Source organism: Rhinolophus sinicus, chromosome 12 (assembly GCF_057876585.1).
Source record: "Rhinolophus sinicus isolate RSI-liver-muscle chromosome 12, RSI-T2T, whole genome shotgun sequence".
NCBI lineage: Eukaryota > Metazoa > Chordata > Mammalia > Chiroptera > Rhinolophidae > Rhinolophus > Rhinolophus sinicus.
This window is the reverse complement of record NC_142512.1, coordinates 15,275,305-15,292,013: the sequence shown is the minus strand read 5'-3', so window position 1 is coordinate 15,292,013 and position 16,709 is coordinate 15,275,305. Positions and strand designations below refer to the sequence as shown.

At 42.2% G+C, this 16,709-nt stretch overlaps 1 protein-coding gene across 6 annotated transcripts; it reads left to right on the top strand.

Annotated features, from left to right (window-relative positions):
- The first annotated feature begins 838 nt into the window (after positions 1–838).
- On the top strand, positions 839–14,616 carry ZNF594 (zinc finger protein 594). 6 transcript variants are annotated; one of them, XM_074320893.2, is made up of 4 exons: positions 839–941; positions 3,013–3,082; positions 4,229–4,343; positions 9,933–14,616. In XM_074320893.2, the coding sequence occupies exons 3-4, from the start codon at positions 4,238–4,240 to the stop codon at positions 11,942–11,944; spliced, it is 2,118 nt and encodes a 705-aa protein (XP_074176994.2). In that variant the 5' UTR covers positions 839–941; positions 3,013–3,082; positions 4,229–4,237; the 3' UTR covers positions 11,945–14,616. The 6 variants fall into 6 exon arrangements, with proteins under 6 accessions (XP_074176994.2, XP_088658103.1, XP_074176993.2 ...); XM_074320892.2 differs by lacking the exon at positions 839–941 and adding an exon at positions 1,094–1,154; XM_019715117.3 differs by lacking the exon at positions 839–941 and adding an exon at positions 1,104–1,165.
- Positions 14,617–16,709: the final 2,093 nt, after the last annotated feature.

Here is a 16,709-nt window from a genome sequence, read left to right as displayed (position 1 = left end):
TATTTTAGAACAAATGAATTACATAATGAATCCCCACTGCTGTCAGGGACCGCATGTTAAGCCCAGAAGAGATCACAAAGAAGAGTTAGTTCTTTGTTCTTTAAAAAAAAAAGCCAAAATAAACCACTTGTAATGTAAATGTAACTACTGTCTTTCCCTGGGTCCTCCATTTTCATCCTTCTGGCTTAAGCAGATTTTGGATCTTAAAACAAAAAAGAAATCTTTGTTATTTTGAAAGTAATACAAGAAATACAAAAAAACATTCATGGTTACAATTTTTCTTCAAAAATAAGAGTAAATGGAGAGAGGACTAGCCCTAGCAGATTTTGAAACATATTTAAAAGCTCGCAATAATTATAAGTTTATGATCAAAGAAGAGATAAATATGTAAATGAACAGAAACATACCCAAAATACATAACGAATACATATGTAAACTTAGTCAATGATAAAGACAGCATTTAAAATCAGTGAGGAAAAGGAAGATGATCCATTAAACGGGACTCAGAGAGGTTAAGTAACTTGCCCAAAGTCACATAGCCCATAGTTGGTGAGTCAGCTCTTCTGACTTTCTGAACGTCTTTCTGATTTCAGACCTTGCCTTTTTAAACATTACCCTATCTTCTTTATCTCTGTATGAGACCACAAAGTCACGCAAGGGGAAAAGTAAACCGATTAAAAAGGCAGAATATTATTATTAACGTAAAACTATTTGATAGGATCGTCCATCCAGACCGACGGAGCCCGAGGCCCGGCCGTAGGCGGATCTAGGACTCCCGGAGGACTCTGCATCTCGGTGGTAACCTCGCCCACAAAGCGTCTGAGCCAACAGGTGCACCAACCTGCGGAGCATCAGACCCTCGAGGAGCCGACTCCTGCGGGACCGAGCGGACGACCAAGCCAGCCGCGTCTGCGCAGAGGAGACACCTGAGCCTGTGGGAGGTGGCCTGGGGGCGCGCCCGCCGATTGGTGGGCACAGCCGGGATGGGAAGGGGTGCGCAGGGAGCAGGGGGACCGCCTCCTTCGGGAGCACGCCGGAAGTGGCCGCTCGGCCACTGGCGTGGTGTCCAGGGTGTTGGCTCCGCGCCCGAGTGAGGAGCTGGGGCTGCGCGATGGCGGCTGTGGAGGGGCCCCCAGTCGAGCGGGAGGCTGGGGGTGGCCTGGAGGTGAGACTCCGTTGCGTTCGCAGAGCTGGGGGCCCCTGTGCCTGGGTCCCTCCGGGAGGTGGGGTGGAGAGATCTTCAGAGGCAGGCAGTGGACTCCTCTTTTCTCCATGTGGGGAAGGACTGGGGTCTCAGGGACGTAGGCGCGTGGTCCGTGGTGCTGGGCCTCCTGCGCCCTTGGTCTTCTTGGGCTCTGGCGTGCCCTGTCCACGGCCGTCCGCCTGCCGCGTCCCACTACTTTACCCAGTTCCCACTTGTGAGTACCGCAAACTATCTCCCCCAGACCCAGAATCAACCCTCGGGTGTAAGTTGACCCTATTCCATGCCCAGCGCTGTGGCAGGCGCCTTTGTAGATGTAACTTAATGTACAAGACCTGGTTTCTACGCACCAGGAGTAACTGACAGCCCCGTGGGGGGGAGTAGACTGAACTACAGGAATGAACTGTGTGGTTCAGACATATTCTAACAGTTGATCTAAAATATTCGTACTGTTGGAGTTCAGAGGAGGGAGGGATTTAGGCTGGTCTCTTTGTGAAGGTCTGCATATCCTTTTAGGAATAGCTTCAAAAGTCATTTTCTTTGGGAAGCCGTACAGGATTGCCACCTCCCTACCTCCCACTTTAAGCTTGTCATCTTTTTTTAAGCTCATTTAGCTAGTGTTTATTTAGTGTCTAATTCATAAGGACTTATCACCTTGTTTAAGGTGTGTGTGTGTGTGTGTGTGTGTAAGTTTTTCAGGCTGCTCTCTAGGCAGGAACTCTGTTTAGCATCACCTAGTGCATTCCCATGAATACAAATTTAGAAGGGTTGAAATGGTTAGAAAGTACTAACTGAAGTGGACCTGCAACAGTGGGAAGTATTTGTGTAAGTCAGAGGTTGAAAAATTATGGCCCCTGGCCAGATCGGTCTGTACATGCATTTTCTTAGCTCATGCTGTTTGTTTTTATTTTGATTAGTGGCCAACATTTTAAAATCGGGAAATTTCTTTCACATCCACTCACACAAAAATCTAGATTTTCAGTATCTCTTGAAAAATCAGAAGGTGTGGCCAAATGTGGCCCACATTCCTGCATGATGCTATTAGCAGGAGTTGAGTAGCAATTCCATCCTTTAGACTCAGTATAAAATGTCCAGGTCCCCTGTGCCCACTAATCCATTTTCTCCCTGACAACTGACGCTGGGTCATGTATCACCTAGTTCGCTTCACTCTGATTAACTACCTGGTCTCTTGCATCCATTTGAGTTCTTTACTCCAGATGTAGACAGAGGTGAGTAGGAAGGGCATCCCAAGTAGTAGAGTTATGGGCAAAGGGATGGAATTAGGGAGAAGCAGTGTATATGGGAAAATCAGGGAGGATTCTAGAGCATAGGTTTGCTTTTAGGGGTAAATAGTAGAGTAGGGCTATTGTTATGGGTTGAATTGTGTCCCCCCAAAACGACATGTTGAGATCCTAGTCCCCAGTACCTCAAAATGTGACCTTATTTGGAAATAGGTTCATTACCGATGTAACTTGGTAAGATGAGGTCATAACCGGAGTAGAATGTGCCCCTAATTCACTGTGACTGGTATCCTTATAAGAAGATGGCCATACGAAGAGACAGACACAGGGAGAAAGCCATATGAAGATGGAGACAGGTTGGAGTGATGCATCTGCAAAGCAAGGAACACAAGGATTACCAGCTGTCGCCACAAGCTAGAGAGGTGTGGCAGTTATCCCTCAGAAGCTGCGGAAGGAAGCCACCCTGCCAACACCTTCATTTCAGATTTCTAGCCTCCCACTAGCCTTCTAGTGTTTCTGCGTTAAACACTACTGGTGTGCTGATGATTCCAAAATCTGTCTCCATTCTAGACTTTCCTCCTGGGTTTCTGACCCATTGAGCTGTCAGCTTCCTGTATATTTCCTCCTGGACGCCCCACAGGTACGTCAAGCCTAACATGTCTGAAATGGAATTCACCACTGCCTCTCCCTCATCCCCACTCTTTAACTCTAACACCCCAACTTAGGCAGTTGCTCAAGTTAGAAGCTTGGATGTCACCCTTCATGCCTGCTGTTTTCCCTCACCCCCTGTCTAGGGTATCCCCAGTCCTGCCTGTTACTGCTTCTTTAATATATTGACTCAATCTCCTTCTCTTTCTCCGCACTGCCAATAGCTCATTTAGGCCCTCACTGTCTCCGACATAGATTACTGCTGTAGTTTCCCAACTGATACTGCAGCTTTCAGCCTGCACCCTCCAGTCCGTTCTCCATAAAGCAGTCAGAACAGTCTTTTAAAAAGGTAAACCTGAGACTGTCATTCTCCTGCTTTAACCCCTTAGTGGTTTCCATTGCCTTCAGGAGAGTCCAAACCTCTGAGCCTGGTATACGAGACCCTCCGTGACTTGACCAACTGCCCTGTTTACTACCTAGTACCCTGGGCTTTAGTCACATGGTGCATCCATGAATGCATTGTAGCTTCTCTCACCTCCTGGCCTTTGTACATGCCATAGCGTCAATCCGAAAAGCCCTTCCTTTTTATTTTGGTCTAGTTATCTCAAATTGTCTTTGAGGCCTCAGCTTAGAAGCTACCTCCTTGAGGAAGTTTCCTTATTCATCCCACCCTCTCAAGGTCATGCTCTTCCCTTGAGGTCCCACAGCACCCCATACTTCCCTTCTGAGCACTTAACCTGTTTAATTAACATTGTCTGTAACAGCCACCACAGGCTTCTCAAGGAGAGGGTCTCTGTCCTCATTATTGTATGGTATTGTCATTCTCATCACTGCACTACCTGGCACAGTGAGTGCCTGGCCCACAGGGGTGGGGGGTGGGGGCTCAGTTAAAGAGCAGATAAATAGTAGAGAATGGAAGAGAAGAAATACAGTAAAGACCAAGTGTCATTGAAAAGACAAGGTGATGGGAGGTGATTTTTTTACCACATAGTCTCACACATTTTGAAAGCGAGGGGCAAGATTGTCTACTGAGGCCAAGGGTAATGTGGGGAGTAGTAGAGATTTAAAAAGAGAAGGTTTGGAGTATCTGCTACTGGCTCTCCGTTGGGTAGTTATTGAGCAGGCACTTCTATTTCAGGAATTCAAGATGCTGCAGGATGCGGCTGTGAATGAATCACAAAAGGATATCTGCACTCAGTGGGATCTCTGCAAGGAAGAGATGCTAGAGGAGGGAGCCGAGCTGGTCTCACTGGGTAAGGGCTCTGTCTTCTTAGAATCCATACACTCTGAGTTCTCTGAGTTTCAGTTGAAAACAAGAAAAGCTTTTCAGAGCTCAGTGGAATTAGAGGATTAAGGATTCCCAATGGCTTTGACTCTTGGAGTCCACATGCTTCTGCTCTTAGTTGGAGGATGGCTAGCCTGATCTGTGGACTTGGAGGTTGATAGCTCCTTGATTTTCCTTGCACTTGCTTTATCTCTGTCTTTCTAGTCCTGTTAGAAACAAATAGATGACCAAAACTCAACTGATCTTCAAATCTTCAGACCTACTCTTCCCACCCTTGAAATCTACTCTGTGTTCATAAACAGCACCATATCCCACCCATTGCTCAAGTCAGAAAACTGAGAAGTCATTATTGACTCCTTTCTTTCCCCACATACAGTTACCATTGGGATTCTGTTGATTCTAGGTTTTCGCATTGTAGATAGTGCTTACCTTATTGGTCACCGGTGACAGTATCTTGTTATGATCTATTTACACACGTTTCCCCTCCATTAAACTGTAAGTTCCTTGAGGGCAGGTGCCATATCTTATGTTCATTTTTGTGTTCTCAATACCTTCTCCAATGTCTGGAACATAGTTGGCGCTCAGTTAATATATGTTAGGTGAACAAATCGATGAATGACATGAATCCTGAGGCCCTTTTCCCAGAAACTCTGCGGTCAGCTGGATTGGACTATAGAGGACTCACCTCTGATCGAGCCTACGTTTCAGATGCTGTGCCCTTCTACTTCAGACATCCTCTCAAGGAAAGATTTCCTTAAATTACTCCCTAGTCCTTTTACCTGTGGAACTGGATGAAAAATTTGAGCAGTGTGGCCACTCATCTCTGAACAGTGTGCTGTGTGTCTCCTCTGCCATGCCCAGGCCTGTGGCAAAGGTTGATAGTAACGATTGTTATAGAGAGGAGTCCTTCAATCAGTGTTTCCAAACACTTTTTGTTTCCCCTTTCTAGCCCTCTTACTACTTTCCTTATTATCATCTTCACTTTGTTCTAGATCTAATATGAAATTATATTCTGTATCCATTACAAGTCAGGAGCCAGTCAAGAGACAAAAACTGTAACAGTAATTTAAATAAGGGACATTTAATATAAAGAATGTTTAACTAGTAAAAGGTAGTTAACTACTAAAAGGCTTAAATGAGGACTTTAAGAAATACAGAAATAGATAATACAAAAAGCAGCCTTACTACTAGGACTAAGAGTAAACAAGGAAGGAACCAAGAATTTAGAAGAGGACTCCCACAGACCAAAGCTGAGATTCAGATGTTTTTGTTGAGGTTGTGGCTGCCAAAGGGCACAGCCTGCTGGTGGTGAAGAGGCTGGTCTGTAGGCATGGCCTGCCACATGGCAGAGAAATTCACTAAAAGGCACATGTAGTCCCTAGGAAAGGCCTACCGGGTGGTGGAAAAACTCATTGGAGGGCATGGGTGGGCCAGAGCTGGTCCACCAGAAGCTATCAAGCCTCCGGATATGTTGATTTGGCCAACTTCACCAAAAAACAACAGCTTCCAGATACCAGGAAGAGAAATCCCTTTTTCTTTGAATGTCTTACAGTGTCCCTCCAGCGCCCTCTATTGACAAAGCTAGCTGACAAACGAGAAATGTTTCAGGGTCGTGAGGAAGGCATAGATGACAAAGTGGGCGTGTATAATATGATCCCTTTTTTTAATCAGAAAAAACATATGCCCAGAAATAAAACTTGAAGAGTATACAACAAAACATTGGCAGTGGTAGTTTTTGGGTGGCAGGATTGTGGGATTATGGGTGCTTATTATTTTCTTCTCTTTTTTATTTTGTAATCAACAAAAATGTTATGGAAAAAGTGTCTCTCTGTAACATTAAAAGATTCTTCCTCTAAAATTATGAAAAAAATGATTATGAAACACATTAAAGGTTTGAGTCAATTTTAAAAATTATACATTTCTCCTTTAGATGGTATCTGTTGATTCCCGGTCATGAAAGATAGGTAAATTAGCACAATTTATACTTACTCCCACCACTTCTCCTCACAGTGAAATTTTTATAATATAATTATTTTTACCTTGTCATGGTTTAAAGCAATTACTTTCTATTCTACAAAAATAATTTCCATTGTTTAATCTCACTTCTCCATTTAAATTGATTCAGTGCTCGCCATCCATTCTTTTACAATATCCTGTCAATTACTGAATGTTTATTTTAATTCATTTATTTATCAGCTTTATTTCAGCCCAATACAGAGGGTGCCAAAATATATATATGCACATTTTAAGAAAGGAAAAAACTATTAAAATTGTAATACTCAATATATACCGCTAACAAAAGATGAATACAAGTCACGTTTGACTTATACAATTGCAAGAGATGCTCAATTACGGCGAACTACTGCTTGAACAACATTTCAACATTGACCAAAGTGTCCACTTGTATACATATTTTTGGCATCCTCAGTAGTTCTTTTCGAAAAGGTTTCATGGGTGTCATAATCCCTGAGGTTTTTACCTACTTGATAATGTGTGCCTATGCTTTGAAGGAACACATCAGTGGGTACAAAATTTTTGCAGCACACTTTGCTTCTCTTCAGAACTTTATAGGCATTACTGTACAGTCATCCCTGGCTGTCCGCAGGGGATTCGTTCCAGGACCCCCAATCCAGAATCCCCCAATCCAGTATCCCCCATTCCAGAATCCACGGATGCTGAAGTCCTTTATATAAGTAGCATAGTGTTTGCATAGAACCTACACACATTCTCCTACATACTTTTAAATCATCTCTAGATTCCTATAATACGTAAATGTAAATGCTATGTAAATACTTATTATACTGTATTATTTAGGGAATAATGACAAGAAAAAAAAGTCTGCACATGTTCAGTATAGATGTAACCTTCCTAGGCCTAACTACATAGTACATGTCAGCAACAGTGTAACTTTTTTTAAAAAAATATTTTCAGTCAGTGGTTAGTTGAATCTACATTAGCAGAACCCTCCCATACGGAGGGCCAGCAGTATTCTGGCATTAAGTGTAACTGGAGAAGTATAAAGTCAGCCTGAAATTGTCTCTTGCACATTACTTGCTTTTCTGCCTACATGCCCATTTGTTCACTTATTCCTGAAATTTAGTTAACATCACCAGAATATGTCTTGGTTTTGACTGTTATGTCTCAACTGTTTATGGACTACAGTGTACCTTTCCAATAGATTCAAATCTTTATTTAAGCAATATTTTCTTCTGTTAAATACTTGAATGTTTTGTGGGGGTTTTTTCCTTCTGTTTGTTCTTTTCTTTAGGAACACTAATTACGTGAATTTGAATATCTTTCTATTGCTACTGGTCTTCTCGATATCGTATTTATATCCATTTCATTCTGGATGATTTCTCCAGGTCTCATCATGCCCCTGTAGTGATTATTTTGGTTGTTTCTTAGATGAATTTCGTCAACATAATGATTTTAGATTCTCTTCCATTTCTTTCCTCAGCTCTTCAAAATTCTCACTTTTTGAATTGCATTAGAATCTTTTAAAATCTATTTTGAAGCCTTATATCTCTTCTTTGAGTTTTTACTTAAAGATTGATTTTTGTCTGTAATTTCTCAGAGATAATGGAGAGAAGTCTGCTGATGCTTCCTGTTAATTCCTTTGGCATTCCTCTTGGATGTATGCTCCTAATTCCTCTGTTCCGCATGTTCCTTGCTTTCCTAAAACAACCACCACCTATTTTTAAGCACACATCCCACAAAGTTACCTTAATGGTTACTACTCAGCAATGAATGAAGCAGGCTGTCCATTCGTTACTACGGGAAGAGGCAGAGGGAATTGAGCTAGGGTGCTTCAAAGTAATCATGCAGATTTGCTGCAACACACACCCTCTCCTCTAATCTACAGACATATCTCTTCAGCTTTTGGTTTCCAAGAGATCAGTATGGCACAAGAAAAAGCCCTTGAGATCACAGGCTTTTCATAATACAGTTTGCAAGTCACACTATCTACTCCCTCTTCACCCAGCTTCACCTCTGTCACTGTTCCTTAGCTAGGATCCAGGTGCAAGATAATAGAAATGACCTGTCAGCATGGTTCCTTCTTTAGCGTCTTCTCCCCTGCTACTGTAATATGTCAAACTAGGTCTCTACGGGGACAATCCTTATTTCTCTGTGACACCCCTCCCCTCTTTTTGAAGATGGAGTTCACCTCATTTGTTATTCTTTTCATTGTTTTCAATGAGTTTTGAGAAATGCCTTTACCATCTTTCAGTCTGTTTCTGAATTTTGAACAATATATATATATATCAAACCCGAAAAAAGCACTATAAGAGAAAATTATGACAAAGCCAATTCATTCCAGTATTTTATTTGAATGTTATTTAAATGAAACCCACCCTGGATATGGAGGTTTGTGCTAGCGACACATTACTTAATGATAATTCTTGGGCTTAAAGGATAAAGATTAATAATCATAATAGGAATAATAACAGTAGCTGTCACTTCGATAGTGCTTTTTATATGGCAAGCATTTTTCTAAATTTTTTACATATGTTTACATATATTTCATTCTCATAACAACTCTGTGAGGTAAATACTATTATTATCTCTATTTTAGAGTGAGGAAACTGAGGCACAAAGAGCTCCAGTGACTTTCACACAGTTGGTAAGTGGTGTAGCCAGGATTCAAACCCCAGCGGATGGCTCTACAGTCCCTTAAGAGTCTGTGCTCTTAACCACGATGTTGTGTTGCCTCTTATCTATTGCAGAAGATTAATGACTAGAGAGTTCGTCTCACCAAGGCCATGGTGAGATGGCTCTCTCAAGGAGCTCAGAAATGTGTCAGGGATTTGATGATATAGAAAGTCAAAAAACTTCCAGTCACAGGAGGATACAAAATTGTCATACAAAAGGAAGTAATTCCACCAGAATACCAGAAAGAAAATGCCAGGTCTGAGAAAGGGAGAATTGATTTCTATTAAAATGACAGCCAAACATTTTTATTTGTGGCACAGTTTCAGCTTTGTTTAATTGTCATGGTATATTTAGAGGAATGGATAGTGTGCTAGTTATTAATTTATTGCCTTTCAACTCCAAATCTACCCTTCTTTGCTTTGCTTGTGTTACTAGATCTGGACCACTTTTCCTTTGCCAGTTGGCACAAGATTTAGATTTTGTCAATAGAAGGTGCTGCAGGGACAATGCAAAGCCATAGAATAAGGAAGGAACTTCTCTCCGTGGTGCTGGTGTGCTTTTTTATTACACACAGGGTCCAGCAAGTTCCTACCCCATCAAACAGGCTACTTCTTGTGGACCAGCTCCAGACTGCCTGCCTCCTTCAGTGAATTTATCCACCACTCTACAGGCCACTCCCACACACCAGCTCCAGCCTCCACCTGGCAAATTTAGTCTCCATAAATAGGGTGCGTGTTCCTGTGGTAGCCACAATCTCTCTAAAAATGTCTGAGTCTCAGCCCTGGAAGGGAGGAAGCGTCCTCCTCTAGGTTCTTTGTTCCTCCCTCCTAGATCCTAGACGTCCCAGCATAGGGAAAGGTGATATTTATACTTTAGGAATTATTGAATGGTCTGCTTATCATTTCAGATTCTGAGACCAGGAATCAGATGAAGGACTGGAAGTCAAAGATGGAAATTTCTGGAGATAAAGATTCAGCGAGGGCTGTATCAGGAAGACTCCAAAGACAGATCTCCCAGGAATGTGGGTTAGTCGACACCAGTGATCCTGAGGACAGGTTATTAAGGCAGTGGGTAAGCCCCTCAGAGGATGCAGTGAGACAGCCCCCTTTCCAGGAGAGAGGTATCAGGGATGTGAATCTCATCCCCAAGAAAGCCATTGCAGGAGAGAGTGGCCATGGATGTAATCAAGGAGGAAAAATACTTCCTGCCAGAGAAAGATCCCACAGTTTTGATGTCTATGGCCAGAGCTTCAAACAGACGTCAGAAGTAACTGAACATCAGAAAATTGATAATACCAAGAAAACTTATGAATGTAAGGAATGTGGAAAAACTTTCAATCGGAGCTCAAACCTGATTATACATCAAAGAATTCATACAGGAAAGAAACCATATGTATGTAATGAATGTGGAAAAGACTTTAATCAAAGTTCAAATCTTATTATACATCAGAGAATTCATACAGGAAAGAAACCTTATATATGCCATGAATGTGGAAAAGAATTCAATCAGAGCTCAAATCTGGTTAGACATAAGAGAATTCATAGTGCGGAGAATCCCTATGAATGCAAAGAGTGTGGGAAGACCTTCAAGGGAAGCTCAAACCTTGTCCTACACCAGAGAATTCATAGTGGAGGGAAGCCATATATATGTAATGAATGTGGGAAGGCCTTCAATCAAAGCTCAGATCTTATAATACATCACAGAATTCACACGGGAGAGAAACCCTATGAATGTTACGAATGTGGACAAACCTTCAGTCAAAGTTCACACCTTGTCACACATCAGCGAATTCATACTGGAGAGAAACCCTTCAAATGTAATGAATGTGAAAAGGCCTTCCGGCAGCGTTCACGCCTTACCGAACACCAGAGACTCCACAGTGGAGAGAAACCCCATGAATGTTGTGAATGTGGGAAATCCTTCAGTGGGCGCACAACTTTTCTTAAACATCAGAGACTCCATACTAGAAAGGAACGTGAATGTGAAAAAACCTGCACTTCTGACTTGGACCTTACTAAACAACAGAGAATTCATAGGGAAGAAAAACCTTATCAATGTACTGAGTGTGGAAAAACTTTCCGGGGAAGTTCAGATCTAATTCGACATTGGATAATTCATACTGGAGAGAAACCCTATGAATGCAGTGAATGTGGGAAAGCCTTTAGCCAGAGGTCGCACCTTGTTACACATGAGAAAATTCATACTGGAGAGAAACCCTATCAATGCAATGAATGTGGGAAAGCCTTCCGGCAGCGTTCACTCCTTATTCAGCATCAGAGAATCCATAGTGGTGAGAGACCCTATGAATGTAAGGAATGTGGAAAACCCTTCATCTGGCACACGGCTTTCCTCAAACATCAGAGACTTCACACTGGAGAGAAACTTGAAGAATGTCAGAAAACATTCAGCAAGGATGAGTTATTTAGAGAAAAGCAGCGAATTCACCAAGAAGAAAAAGCTTATCCGTGTAATCTTTGTGGTAGAACTTTCAAAGGCAGCTCAGACCTCATCAGCCATCATGTAATTCACATAGGAGAGAAACCATATGAATGTAAAGAATGTGGGAAAACTTTCAATCAGAGCTCAGACCTTATGAGACATCATCGAATTCATAGTGGAGAAAAACCTTATATGTGCAATAAATGTGGGAAATGTTTTAGGGGCAGCTCAGATCTTATTAAACACCATCGTGTTCATACTGGAGAGAAACCCTATGCATGCCTTGAATGTGGCAAGACCTTTAGTCAGAACTCACACCTTAGTAGTCATCAGAGAATTCACACTGGAGAGAAACCCTTTGAATGTAGCCACTGTGGGAAGGCCTTCAGTGGACACACAGCTTTTCTTAAACATCAGAAACTTCATACTGGAAAGGAACTTGGAGAATGTGAGAGAGTCTTCAAACAGGACTCATTCTAATAGGTAACAGAAACCTAGTGGATGTAGGAAAAGCCTGGTGGAGACCACATCTTCTTGCACTATAGAGGATTTTTATTATTGAAAACCATTTGAAGGTAGGAAAACATTAGAAGAGTCCTACTGGATGTAGGTGTAATCAGGTAGAAAAGCTCTTGGACATAATAGCCTTTTCTGGCCTCAGAGTTGACACTGGAGTATGGTCCCTAGGATATAATTACTTGAGAATGTTTTAGGTGACGTCTACTGTTACTAAAATCATTAGCAATCATTTTGGCAACAAGCCTAAAAACTAAGTTCTTCGTGGGAGGAGCCCTTTAAATCTTGACTACCTAGTCTAGTGACAAGTATAAATCCACATTAAGTCCTTTAGGGTGATTAAATCTTTCTCTGGGATGAATTCTTCCCCATAGGTATGTGTTTTACACGTATTCCCTTTTATTCTCCCTTATAAAAATATGTGTATGCATATGTGAAAAATGCTAATTGGAATGGTCTACTAATTGAGAGAAAACAAAAAATAATAGAAATGACTTGACAACAGGTAACTGAAAGCCAGGACACAAGAACCAAGTGAGGAGTTTCCCCTGAGAAAGAGTACTAGTTGTATCAGGAAATGAAAGAGAAAGGGACAGGAGAACAGTAGGTTTGGGGAATAGAATTAGACTGAGTGCCAGGGCCGAGCATTTAGGTGACATGAGTTGGTGGGAATTAGAAAAAGGCATCTACTATAAAACGTCAGGTGATCATAGGGACAGTAATTTTGTCTTGAACCAGGGCTTTGTAACTCGGGACAGCTTATTTGAGAACTGGAGAGTCTAAACAGAACTCTGGAGAAAGGTCAGTCATCATTTAAGCTGATAACTAATTTGGTAATTATCTGTGCAATCAAACTCAGTTGTCAAATATTTCTCGTACTCTGAACTACTGGCAGATTGCATAGGAGTTTACATAAGTCATCAGATAAGAAAGTTAATGAAAGGGACAGTGTAAGGCAAGGAGAATTTCAACCTCATATCTTTCCTTCGTGGGAGTAGCTTGTGAGAGGGAGGGGATGAGTGGCTCGCAACTGGTGTGATTCTGCCCCCAACGGGCATTTGGGAATGTCCAGAGATATTTGGGTTGGCATAACTGGGAAGAAAATTCGGCATCTGAAGACCAGGGATGTTACTAAATACCTTAACAATACACAGCCCCCTTCCACCCCCACACACATACACAACAAAGAATTATCTGGCCCCACGAGTCATTAGTGCCATGGTTGAGAAACCCTTGCCCATCAATATTTAGAACATCAGTCACCTGGGGCCATTTAAGCAAACGTTTCAGGGTGCTATGAGCAGTGGCAGTGCAGCACCAGGGGAACCCAGAGTCTGATAGAAACCTTTAGTCTGATTGTTTCAAGAGAGGCAGTCTGCTGTAGTGGAGGGAGTCCAGACACGAGTTTGAATCCAGTATGACATACTGGCTTCGTGACTGGAGCAAATTATATAACCCATCTGGTCTTTATTTTCCTCATTAATAAAATAGTGATAACATAATCTCCCTCGTGGGGGTAATTGTGAGGTTTAAATGAGAAAACTGAAATCTGTTGACACATAGGAAGGCATCTGGAGCTGTAATCATTTTCAAACAGAAGATGAAGTATTTACAAGAAAAATATTAAGGTGTATAAGATACAGCACTGTCTTGTGGCTGGTATAAAAAATATGACCTGTTAAAGTTCAAAGCCTGGGGGCTGTGACTTCCCCAGAGGGACATCGTGGACAGTAGTGGGATGTCTTGAAGTGGAAAAGCCCGTCCACACCATCGCTGAAAGCAGCTGCTTGTGGATGATGTGGTACAGAAGCCTGACCATCCCCATCACCTGTCTCAGAGGTTTAAGCTCGTTAGTATAATCTCACATAAACAAATAATATTTTTACATGAGAACATCTTTAAATATATTTGGGAAGCAAAAGGAATTCAAAATAGCCATCATCAGTGATACACTTGGATTAAAAATTAAAGATACGTAAATTTTTTTAGTTATCCCAGATTCTAATCAAAACCATTATAGCTAACAGGAAATTTTAATTTTCTATTTTTGTAAAAGAAAGGAATTGGGAATTCATTCTAGTAAGCCCATCTCTGTGTCCTTTACCTGTACTTGCAGTGTTGTACAGTGAGAGTAGTGTTTATAAGGATAAACAGGATATTGAAAGGAACTTGAAGGCAATTTAATGCGGTAGTTTCCCACTATCAAAATATCGAGGCCCTCTCTTTTACTCTCTTGGGCTCTGTTTTAAAAGCTTTCATTTACCAAACTGCATTTATTAAAGATTAATTAGTTCTTTATTTTTTGTTATTCAAGTGCATGATAACCACGAATCATGCTTCTGATTGGCATAACAACCAGACTTAGGTATTAAAACTCCAGCCCAAATCAAACTACTTAACATTTTCATTAGCCTTTTTATCCCTTTTGTGGGCAAATACATAATTTCCTTTGAGCTTTTTAAAAGATTAACTATTGCTTGAAAACCTCAGATCGAAAACTAACCTTTTCATTTCATCCCTGATAGAGCTTGAATTATATTGAGTGTATCGGACTCTTGAAAGCAGGGGGAAATTTTTGTTACAGTATGGAAATGCTTTCAAATGTGAATGTTGAAATAAAAGTTGTTGAAGAAATACTTATTGAGTGCCTACTATGTGCCAGGGCTATAATTTGAAAGGGCTAGAGAAAGACATTTGTTCCAGGAGTTTACAATCCAGTGGAGGCTAAGGGAAGACAGTTTATGAAATGAGGGTCCATTCAAAGCTTTAATGGGTAGAAGTGAATGTGGCAATGTCCAATTTGTAAACCTGAATTCCACAGAATAAGATCTACCTGTTAGGGAGCAGCCTACTTTGGAACTTTGAGAAAAGAGCTTAAAGGATAAAAGTTTGCTTTCATGAGAACCTAAGCAGCTGAATATCTAAAGTCCAGGAGGATGAGAGCTGAGAAATTATCAAATCTCTTTGAGGAACAGGAGTGATTGGAATGTGGGTTAAGAGAGGTTTCACCATATAAATATTTAATAGGAAACAAGACTTGTTACTACCACCTTGGAGAGAGAGCATGTGACTATAGAAGAGGAAGGGAATTTTACCCAATAATCTGCCAATTTAGTCCACTTTTCTCAATTTTTGGTGCCGTTACTCAGAGTGAGGCCACCATCACCATCTCTGGCTTGTATGTGTATTACCACAGCCTCCTAATATGTCTCCTGCTTCCATTTCTCAGAGAAGCCTGAATGCTCTTTCTTTAAAACAAATCTGATAATGCCACCCATCTCTAAACAGTGGTTTCCTACTAATCTGAGCCTGAAGCCCACTCCTCAAAGTGGCACACGTGTTCTGATCCTGCCCCATTCATCTACTCATTCAGTAAATATTGAGCTTCTGATATGTGTCAGACACTGGGGGTACAAAAAGGGGTGAGCAGAAATAGACAACAGTCTCTGCCCTGGTGGAGCAGAGACGAAGTTAATTAGAATCATAAGTAGTAAAACTATTAGGTTGGTGCAAAAGTAATTTTTGTGGTTTTTGCAATTATTTTTAACCTTTTAAACTGCAATTACTTTTGCATCAACCTAATACAACCATGGTGAGTGCCACAAAGGAGCGGCAGGACACCACAGTGGGAGTTCAACCTAGTTGGAGAGAGCTTTCTGCAAAGTCCTTACCCTTCTAAATCCAACATGTACCGCTGAACTATCTGCAGTTCCCAAGGACGTAGGCACTGCCTTTTTATCCTACAGCCTTTCCACAAGTTCCCTCTTCCTCCATTATTTTTTCCTGGCTCCATTATTTTTTTTTTTAGTATTTCCTGTGTTGGGTACTGTGATAAGCACTTAACTATAGTCTTCTCTTGTGTTCTTTGCCTCAGTCTTAATTGGTGGGTACTGTTATCGCCATTTTCTAAACAGGAAACTAAGGTCAAGAAGGCAAAGTAATTTGCACAGGGACCCAAAACTAGTAAATGAAGAAACTGGAATTCAAATCCAGGCCTGCCTAACTCCAAAGCCCATTTCCTTAGGCTCTACATACAATATTGTCTTCCAAATCCTTAACGTTGCTCTCGTGTACTCTGGTCATCTTCCCTGATGTACACCCAGTGGGGGTAAGTGCTTCTACTGTGCTCCCACAGGTCATAGCATCATAGCACAGTCATGATTTACTTGTCGCCCCACTAGACAGACCTTCCTGTTGGGACTGGGTCTTTCTAGTCTTCGCAGGCCCAGTGACTCCAGATAGAAGGAGCTCAGCCTCAGATACCAGGGCAGACGACAGTTCATGTGGGTAGAAGTGTGGCCCCCTTCTGGGCTGGTCTAGGAAAAGGGGAGGACACGACCAGCGATTCGGCACATTAACCAGGGAGGCTGTGGGCTGGGCGGAAGGTTCTGGCGGCGAGCTTTCCCAGCAGGCCTCGACTCCCAGGACTGGTCATGGTGGGGACCATGGCCACAGCCCTGGAGGAAGCACTGAGTGATGGGGGCACTGAGGGCGGCCTGGCCACAAGACCACACAGTGGCTGTGGGTGCAGAGCTGGGCTCCCGGGCTCTGGTCTTCTGGCTCTGCCTGTCTGGTCCAGCGGCTAGGGCGGCCTGGGCCCATTCCTTGGGTTCCCATTCACCCTTCTGCCTGCAGTTTTGAGGCCCTTCGTAGCCTCGCTCCTCAGAACTGATAGCTCCGTGCCCAGAGACAGTGTGGCATCGGCCAAGCACCGCACAGTACCGTCCAT

Bases quoted from the DNA above. Each gene is read 5' to 3' on its own strand.
- ZNF594 (XM_088801977.1), top strand. From the start codon at position 1,112: ATGGCGGCTGTGGAGGGGCCCCCAGTCGAGCGGGAGGCTGGGGGTGGC. The intron at 1,166-4,228 runs GTGAGACTCCGT...CTTCTATTTCAG, and splicing joins AGGCTGGGGGTGGCCTGGAG to GAATTCAAGATGCTGCAGGA. The intron at 4,344-9,932 runs GTAAGGGCTCTG...TTATCATTTCAG, and splicing joins AGCCGAGCTGGTCTCACTGG to ATTCTGAGACCAGGAATCAG.